At 41.7% G+C, this 10,121-nt stretch overlaps 1 protein-coding gene across 1 annotated transcript in view; it reads right to left on the bottom strand.

Moving 5' to 3' along the window:
* LOC122204457 (transient receptor potential cation channel subfamily M member 3) overlaps positions 1–8,987 on the bottom strand; it is an 89,324-nt gene extending 80,337 nt beyond the window's left edge. The window contains exons 1-3 of the mRNA XM_042911958.1: positions 8,715–8,987; positions 6,960–7,094; positions 3,519–3,569 (exon numbers count right to left, since the gene is read on the bottom strand). Of these exons, the coding sequence (XP_042767892.1) occupies positions 3,519–3,569; positions 6,960–7,073 (165 nt within the window). The 5' untranslated portion in view covers positions 7,074–7,094; positions 8,715–8,987. The remainder of the gene's footprint in view (positions 1–3,518; positions 3,570–6,959; positions 7,095–8,714) is intronic.
* Between the last annotated feature and the right edge of the window lie 1,134 nt (positions 8,988–10,121).

The following is a 10,121-nucleotide window of genomic DNA, read 5'->3' on the forward strand; positions in this document are numbered from 1 at the left end:
CTAGAGCAGGCAGCCTTTAAAAAAATAAAAATGCTTTTGGAAATCTGCATGAATTTGGCTGATGGGATTATGAAAATGTCCTTTCTTTACCTAACGAGGGTCTGAAATACTTTTCTCCCACCTCTCCATTCTGCAAAGCCCTGTCTTAATTCCCATGTGAATGAATTTTAAGCTATCATAATTTCACAACTACTTCTATATAATACTCAGATATCTCCCCCCCCCCCCCCCCCGCCGCCCCTTGGTGGGGAATGAGAGTCCAGCTAATCTGAAGTCTTAGGACATGTAAGTTAAGAAGGAAAAACTAGTACTTGAAAACATACAGAGGCACAAATTGAGCAGACAGTTAGCTTCTAAAAATGGCAAGTTAGATTTCACGGAAAAGCAGACAGACTCGGGCCACTCTGCTGTAATGTAGCATTGGTGAGTCCCATGGATTTATGCAGGAAAACAGGGGACTGGGTTGGCCTTTATCATTTCAAATTTCTGATTGTTGCTGAATAACAAACTGTTGACCTCATTGCTCCCCTGGTATAAATAATGTGAGATTTTTGAAACTAGCTTGGGAGCATTTCTCCGAATTCAGTTCTGTTGATGTCAAAGGAGAATTCGACTTGGAGAGGCCATACTGATAAACGTAGGACCAGCTGATTATTCTTAAATGCACTCCCTGGGTCCGTAAGAGCTCTTTGCATTTTATCTCATAGACATAGCATCAAACACTGTGTTTACGGTTCAGAATAGCATTTTTTATCAGGGCTTAGCACTTACTGGTTCACTTTTTTTTTCTTTTTGTCACAGATCATATCAATTAACATGTAATATAAAGTCTTGTAATCTTAAAGCACAAAGCGCATGCTAACTATCAAGTTCTTTAATTTTGAAAATTGCTTCCACTGCCCAAGGTTTTCTTAGCATTTTAAAGCCTGTCTCCTTTCCCACATAAAAGGATGAATTGTTCCTATAAGCCAGTTCAGAACTATCCTGGACCATTTGTAATCATTTTTTTCCACTTAATAAATCAGTACCTAAATGAATCTTTATGTATTTTTGCTCCAATATTTGGATCACACTTAAAAATAAAGCTGCTCCTAATACTCCTTCCTCCCGAACCCTAACCATCATGGTCTTTCTTGTTAGTTTCTATTACTTTTGGAGTCCATCTTTAGCTGAGATGTTTTAAAAAACCCTTCCCTTAAATATACATGCAAGTATAATTCTAATGCAAGTGACAGGGGCAAATGTAGGCAGCTAATGAGATTTCAGAAGGGAGAAAATGATATTGTAAAGCAGAGTCCTACAAAGAAGAGAACCTAATAGGAGGGGTTTTGATCATTTATACTCAGTATAATCTAACTGCAAAAATCCCTTTGGAAATCAGTGAAGATATCGAAAAACTAGGAGTTGGAGGTGAATCAGTGACTTTATTTGAAGGCTTAAATTGGCCGATGGCTGGGATTGAGGGACAAAGGCATAGCTGTCGCCCTAGAAAGACTCACAATTCCTGCAGCGACACAGATTAGCTCAAGGTGAGGGGGACAATGTCTTATTTATTATTAAAAAACCCTCAGGACATTTTTTTTTTTTTTTTTTTTTAAGTTTTTTTTTTTTTTTTTTCCAACGTTTTTTTATTTATTTTTGGGACAGAGAGAGACAGAGCATGAACGGGGGAGGGGCAGAGAGAGAGGGAGACACAGAATCGGAAACAGGCTCCAGGCTCCGAGCCATCAGCCCAGAGCCTGACGCGGGGCTCGAACTCACGGACCGCGAGATCGTGACCTGGCTGAAGTCGGACGCTTAACCGACTGCGCCATCCAGGCGCCCCCTCAGGACATTTTATTGAATGTGAGCAACATATATCTTGGCAAAGAATATGTGTTAAATGTGTACATTGAATCTTTTGAGACACTTCCCCCTCTTTAGTTGCCAGGCAGTTTTAAGCCAGGATAAATTACACAAAATTGGAAGACTTGAGGGTAAGAGAAATGGCTCTGTTGAGGGCGGGTGTGATTACGGCTCGCAATGCGTCAGATCAAGGGAAGATGTGATCTTGGTAGAATGGTGGTTGCGTTGGATGTACAGATTGCACAGCGACTGTTCTCTTGCTTTCAAAGAACAACAGGCTTCACTCACTCACAACAGATGAAGTATCCTTCAGTAAAGTCATGTGGGGATGAGAGGAAAGCTTCCAAGAGCCAACAGAAGGGGTTTTTGGTTTTTGTTTTGTTTTGTTTTTTGTCCCCTTTACTCATTACTAGCAAAGGTCCAGCTGGTTAATAGGTACATTCTAAGCAGCCCCAGGACCTTTACTTGGCCTTTCAAGGGAAAAATTAAAAAGTGGCTACTTTTCCTAAGGGAAGTTCTAGACAGTGACTCCATATATTTTTTACCTTACTTTGTAGCTTTCTCTGACTATGTCCTTTGGGCTTTGGTGAAGAATTGCTACAAACTAGTGGGTGGCTGTGCGTGTGTATGTGTGTGTGTGTGTGTGTGTGTGTGTGTGTTGGGGGTGGGAAAAGCGCCCCCATCTAGTCCATCCTTTGGAGTTGAAACATTAGTTTCAACTGGGAATGGCTGTCAAGGATTCAGAATTAAAGTTATCTCTGGGAGAGCTTGTACGGGGCAAAAGAACACGCACTGGCTAAGATCAAACACAGCTTTCCTTGTACCTCACTCTTCTTACCTACAAATGGGAATCATACTATATAATAATAAAATAATAATTCACTTCATTGAATTGTCATGAAGATGAAGTGAGCTGAAGCATATAGGAAGCGTAGATTAGTGCCATGCTTCTGGTCGTCACTAAAGGTTTGGTATATTCTTGTTCATCGAAGGACCTGAGTTTGAATTCTACCTCTTTCCTAACCACCTACTACAGTTCTCACCTCCTTACATTTCAGCCTCTATCTCTGTAATATGGGAATCATTCTGCTTCATCCAAACCTACTGCCTTTTTCTTTTCTTTTTTTTAACCTCCCCTCAAGTTAGATGGTCAACGTGAAAATATATCCTGGAAAAAATAAAGTGTTAGAAGAACGGAATGCACGTATGCATTTTAGTTTCTGATTCTCTGAGACTTTTTGAGCTATGTTTCCTGAGCTCCGTATAGTGTTAGGAGTGACAGTGATGCATCGCATCAGGAGCTGGTATGTGCAGATACCTCCTACGGTTGGTCACACAACATGGAAACCAGCTCCCCGAACAGTGAGGGGCGCAGGGAAGAAAACAGGCAATGGCATAAATCCACACAGCATGGGGCAAAGCCTAGCGTTCTGCTACCTAAAAACATTATGTCCAAAGAAAGCATCTAAAACCACGGAGACTGGAGGTAAAACCGCAGCTGCATTGTAAGCAAAGATGTCATAGTTAAAAGGCAACACACACAACAGTGTCCTGAAATGAGGCGTCTCGCAGGGACAGGAGCGCTCTGGCAGTGCATGCAAAACACAGGCGCTTTCTAATCACAGGAAGCAGTCAAGACAGGGCCTCCGACCTGCAGTCGAGAGGGTTCTTACCTTTTTGACATCCCTGACCAAGTGGTACAATGTATTTGAGGGCCCATGTCTCTGAAAACAATAAAGAACAATCAGATGGTTTTGCTAGTCAGGGGCTCTCATTGGCAAGGCAAGAAGGATCTGGAAGGAAGGGTTCTGGCGGAGGAGGGGGTCGTTCTTCATGATGAGCCTTGTTCTAGTTGCTCAGCTGTACCTGGCTCTTCCAAACACACACACTGGAAGAATTTGGGATTGTGGTTCCTCAAGAAAGAGCATTTGAGTTCTAGGTTCAGTCTTCGTAAAGGAGGTTGTCAACCGTTTTGTTGTTGTTATGATAAGAACATTAAAGCCTAATATCATAGCAACTTTCAATTATACAATACAGTGTTGTTAACTATAGTCACCATGCTATACATATGACCCCTGGAATTTATTTGTCCTATAACTGAAAGTTAATACCCTTTAGCTAACATCTCCCATTTTCCCCACCCCTCAGCCCCAAATATTTTGAGGATCCTCTACACTGTGTTTAAATATCTGGCTCCCTTTTCAAATATTAATTGACCACATGTGCATGTATCTATTGCTGGGCTTTTAACTCTGTTCTGTTGGTCTATGTGTCTGTTTTAATGACAATACTATACTGTCTTGATTCCTATAGCTTCGTGAAATAGTTTGAAATCAGGAAATGTGATGCCTCTACTTTGTTCCTCTCTCTCAAGATTGCTTTGGATATTCAGGGTCCTTTGTAGTTCCATGTGAATTTTAAGACAGTTTCTTCTATTTCTATGAAAAAATGCCATTGGAATTTTGAAAGGGATTGCACTGAACTTATAAAAGGCTTTGGGTGGTATGGACATTTTAATATTAACACTTCTAATCCATGGCTATGGGATATCTTTCCATTTACTTGTGTCGTCTTCAATTTCTTTAATCAGTGTCTTACAATTTTTACTTTATAGATCTTTTACTTCTTGGTTAAATTTATCCCGAAGTATTTTACAGTTTTTGATGATATTGTGAAGTAAATGGGATTGTTTTATTCTATTTTCATAGAGTTCTGTGTTAGTGTATAGACATGCAACTGATTTTTGTATATTGATTTTGTGTCATGAAACTCTATTGGATTCATTTATTATTTCTAACAGTTGTGTGTGTGTGTGAAGTCTTTAGGAATTTCTATATATAAGATCACGTTATCAGCAAAGACAGTTTTACTTCTTCCTTTCCACATTGGATTCCTTTTTCCCACTCCCTCTGTTCTTTCTTCTCCCTTTCTTCCCTTCCTTCCTTCCTTCCTTCCTTTGTCTGACTGCTTTGGCTAGGACTTCCAGTACCATGTTTAATAGGAGTGGAGAGAGTGGGCACTATTAACTTATTCCTGATCTCTGAGAGAAAACCTTCAACCTTTTTACCATTGAGTATGATATTAGTTGTGAATTTATCACAAGTAGCCTTTGTTATATTGAAGTGTGTTCCTTCTATATCCAATTTAGTGAGAGATTTTACCATGAAAGGATGTTGAACATTGCAAATGCTTTTTCTGCACCTATTGAGAGATTTGATTTTTATCTTTCATTCTATTAATGTGGTATGCCTTTATTGATCTGCGTTTATTGAACCATCCTTGCATTTAGGAATGGAATCCCATTTGATCATGGTGCATGAACTTTTTAATGTGCTGTTGAATTTGGATTATTAGTATTTTGTTGAGAATTTTTCCATGTATATTCATTAGGGATATTGGTCTATAGTTTTCTTTTCTTGTAGTGTCCTTATCTGGCTTTGGTGTGAGGGTAATTAGTGCTGGCCTCCTAAAATAAGTTTGTAAGTACTGCCTCCTCTTTAATGTTTTTGAAAAGTTGGAAAAGAATTGGGGTTAATTCTTTAAATGTTTTGTAGAATTCACCAAATTCCCCTGTGAAGCCACCTGCTCCTGGGCTTTTCTTTGTTGGGAGGTTTCTGATTACTAACTCAATCTCCTTACTTGTTATTGATTGGTCTGTTCAAATTTTTCTATTTCTTCATGATTCAGACTTGGTCGGTTGTACATTTCTAGGAATTTATCCATTTCTCCTATGGCTAATTATTGATCTTTACTATGGGGATGGAAGCTGGGGCCTCCTAGTCTTTCTTTTAATTCAGTCTGTTATTCTTACTGGAAGTTTTACTATCCAGAACTAAGAAAACTCTGCAGAGGACACAGAAACCTGGAGCCACTCTGCTAACCTGTTTTCTAGTTCCAGCATCAGGAATGAGATAGAGCCAGTGTGGCAGCATCTCACACCCACCACTGGCTGGAGAATAGGTCAATAAGTTCCATCTTATTAGTGCTGTGGGTGGTGGAACAGAGGAGCATTATGACCAATGAGGAGAAGAATAACCTCTGAGACAGAAGTGTTGGTTCAGTACTGGCTTTCTTTTTAACTTAGGAGTTTTGTGGTCTTGGATAAACCAATTCCCTTCTTGGCCTCAGTTTTCTTATCTGTAAAATGGAGGAAAACAATGTCTACTCTTTTTAAAAAAAAATTCCAAGTAAAAATTTATTGACCTTGATTAAGAATACTTATATATTTAATACTGCTTCTGATTTATCATAGGAATTACCTCCCCAACATGTTAATCACAGATGGATTGAAAGAGTATTTGGGAAATGGAGCAATGTAGTTTATGTAAGGATACCACATTAGAAGTCTACTGGAGAGCCAAAGGAGTTTGTCCTGGTAGAATGTGAAATTAAAAGAACAAATAGCAAAAACTATTGAGTAGGTCCAGAGCCTTTGGGAAGAAAGTTTTTCTTAACCTTCCTCATTTGTACTCTCCAAATACCTTGTTCTCCTCTTGAAGGTTCCAATATCTACTCTTTAAACTTCATTGGGTTTTAATGAGTCTCAGCTCAGAGCCAATGTACTTAACTCACTGAATAGTATAAAAAACTTCATAAATAGTAGTTTTTCTTTATGGTTACTCCTTGGTATTCCTAGTAAACGAATTGGCAAATTATTACATGATACAAAAAATATTTTGGGGCAACTCCAAATAAGGAGTATTTTACATTTTATTCCATTTTGGTGGCAAGGGGATGAATGATGGTAGCTCTGAGAATAACAAGATGATGCAGGATAGTTAATCGGTCTCCTTTTGATGCGTTGAGTTAAATCAATTCTCCTCTGCTTGCCTCAAACACCCTCTGGGCTTATAGTATAAACTGTGTTCTAATTCCCAGAATCTTGTGGTTTTGTGTAAGAATCTGAGAATGTTAGCTTTCCACTGACAACTGAGCAGTTAAAACAAGTGGGATCTTGGTGACTTGGCGTTGTCGTCTACAGGTCTAAGGGAGTATTTGTGGAAAATGATCCATGCATTTGGTGGGGAGGGGAGAGACTCACAGGCATGTCGGGGGCAGGAGAAGGTAAAACAAAAAACACAGAGAAAATAAAAAGCGCCTTAGCTTGGTCCTACCGTATTGTACAATTCCTCTAGTCTGGAGATGGTGAGAAAACGGTGCATGCTTACTCCATTCTCTATGAGTAATTTCACAAAATCCACTCTGTCCAGAACTAGGGCATCCAACATGGCTTGCTCCAAAGACCCCACCTGCAAATCAAGTCACTGAGTTAGTCTGCCCCAGGGTCCAGGGATGCAGTTGCTTGGTACTGTTCACCTGAACAGTTTAGAAATGGATGCCTTTGACATCTGGTAAACCTTCAGCACATCCAAGAACATGCTGGCAAGACTGTTCCCACCTCCACTTTTGGGACAGCCACAATCTCTCTTGTGTTTTGGGGTCTGTCTTTGCAAATAAAATTCAAGGTTTCTAGTTCCAAAAGCTATTTCCTCCTTGACTCTCTTTTTTCTTCTGGATCCCAAGAACATGCAAGGGTGTACAAGGTTTTCCTTTCCCAATTCTCTGACCAAACTTCTGCAACACTAGTGAAATGCCAAACTGGCTACTTTGCTGCCCTCATTTCCCTCTTTCTGAGGCTCTGAATTAGATCCTTGGCCACCTTGAAAAAAGGGACCCTAGCAAAGAGATCAAAAAGTAGGCTCAGGGCACCTGGGTGGCTCCGTCGGTTAAGCGTCCAACTTTGCCTCAGGGTCATGATCTCACAGTCTGTGAGTTCGAGCCCTGCGTTGGGCTCTGTGCTGACAGCTCAGAGCCTGGAGCCTGCTTCGGATTCTATGTCTCCCTCTCTCTCTGCCCCTCCCCTGCTCACATTCTGCCTCTCTCTCTCTCTCTCTCAAAAATAAACATTAAAAAAAAGTAGGCTCTTCTGTCTTTTCATTGTTAGACTACCTTGACTCTGTCTCACCCATTTCAGTGCAGAGACCCTCAATTACGTAGGCTCTTTGGTCTGTTTACTGGGGTTTTATTTAATTCCTTTCACAAAAATTTCCCAGTGTCCAGACTCCTTGACCACTCTTTCCACACTAGCAATCCATTAGCAGCACTATAAATAAAGACAGGGGCTCAACCGGAGGCAGAAGCTCTCTGGGAGAAAGGAAGGGTTAAATAAGACCTGCCCATGAGGGCATTGCCCTTCAGTTATTCCGGGCACAGAGATCAAATTTCAGACTGCTGGCCGCCTCTTGGGGACACATGCATAAGCCGCCCAATAGCCAATTTTCCAAGTTTTTATTTTTGGTAGTGTCAATTGAGGGAAACACACCAAGAACAGTTATATAAAGCTTTGGTTGCCTCTGTGTGGTTGTTGGGGATGGGGAGGGCCTGTGCTCAGCCACCAGGACCAGATGGCACCTGCTAATTCTGCATCCCGAGGTGCGACTCAGCCATGTGCTAGCCTGGGGTGGCCACGACTCAGAAGCGGCGACCTCCAAGACAACCAGAAGCAAACTGCTAATTCCACTCCTTCCTTAATTTTAATTGATACCATTTTTTGTCTTATACGGGTTTTTTTTTTTTTTTTTTTAGACGTGTAAAAGAAATGGCATCGGTTGCAGCTGAAAATTGCCATCAAAGTCCACTCAGAGATGGGAATGTCTGGAATGTTTGCAGTTGTGCTTTGTGGCGTCTTCAACCAGGTGGCAGTGTTTTCCTAAATATGAGAAAGGGGCTGAGGCTGAGGATGGCTGCAAGGGAACATTTCCATCCTAGAGAAGAGGCAGCAGTTTCTCAAGCTGCTCTCAGAGACTTCTTAAACAAATACACTTGCCCACGCGAGTGGGCTTTCCAGGGGGTGATGACATATACTCTACCGGCCACTGCTGCCCATAAATAAAGATCTGGCTGCGAGCGATGTCCACTCTGTTCCAGGCTAGAGCTAAGCTCAGCTGGTCCGGGGCCGAGGCATTGGCTCCTGTGTGTAGACAAGTAGGGGAAAAGAGTGGGAGAGAGAAAACAATGATCAGTTATTATGCCGAGAAGACCTACTCCATTACTCTCTGGTCAGTCCCCCTCTTCCTGGGGAGTAGACTCAGCTGTACAGCAGGGATTCCCAGACTCGGTACTGTTGGTATTTGGGGCAGGATAATTGTTTACCGTGGGGGCCATTTTGTACATTGTAGACTATTTAGCAGCATCCCTGAATTCAATCCAGTGGATGCCAGTGACACCCCCAACCTCCACCCAAGTCACGACAATCCAAAGTGTCTCCACATGCCACCAAATGCATCCAGGAGGAAGGAGACAAAATCAGCTCATTGAAGACTACTGCGCAAGTGTTGCTGTTCAAAGTATGGCCCACGGAGCCAAGCAGCAGCAGAAGCAGCATCACCCGGGGAACTTTTTAGAAATGCAGACCCTCTGGGGTGCCTGGGTGGCTCAGTGGGTTGGGCATCTGATGCTTGGTTTTGGCTCAGGTCATGATCTCAAAGTTCATGGGTTTGAGCCCCGTACCGGGCTTCACCCTGCCAGCGCGGAACCTGCTTGGGATTCTCTCTCTCTCCTTCTCTCTCTGCCCCCTCCCCTGCTGATGCATGTGCTGGCTCCCTCTCTAAATAAATAAATAAATAAATAAACTATATATATGCAGACCCTCAGGCCCTACCCTAGATCAGAATCTATATTTTAACAAGATCTCAGATGATTCATGCACACATTAAAGTTTGAGAAGCGTTGCCCTGCGACATATTTTGTTTCTACTGGCCAATCTTTGGTGCAACGCATCATTCAAATTGTAAGTCGCATGGTAACAGTGTCCTCGTATCTTAGTGAGCCAGCTTTGCCACTCTACTGAAAAAGAGTTAAGAAGATCTTTTAAGAGAATAAAAAGAAATGACTTAGGTTTTCTTAGATTTGTGGGTAGAAGCCACCGGAATAGATTTTTAAGTTCTCCTTTCATTCTCCAGACTCGGTGGCTAGATCTGTGCTGTCCACCTGTGGCTGTTTAAAACTAAATTATTTAAAATTAAATAAACTTTAATGCTTCAGTCACACCAGCCACATGTCAAATGCTCCATAGCCGTATGTGGCTGGTGGCCTATGAACTGGAGAGTGTTGATTCAGAACAATTCCATCATCACAGAATGTTCTATTGGAATAGAGCTGGTCTAGATCGACGCATCCTGTCAATACACGTAACCTGCCAAGCAGCTGGGTGTGAAGCCGAGAATGGTAGGCGGAGATAATGCTGGGCTGCCGTCAGGGGACCAATGTCTGCTATT

Source organism: Panthera leo, chromosome D4 (assembly GCF_018350215.1).
Source record: "Panthera leo isolate Ple1 chromosome D4, P.leo_Ple1_pat1.1, whole genome shotgun sequence".
NCBI classification, from domain to species: Eukaryota; Metazoa; Chordata; class Mammalia; order Carnivora; family Felidae; genus Panthera; species Panthera leo.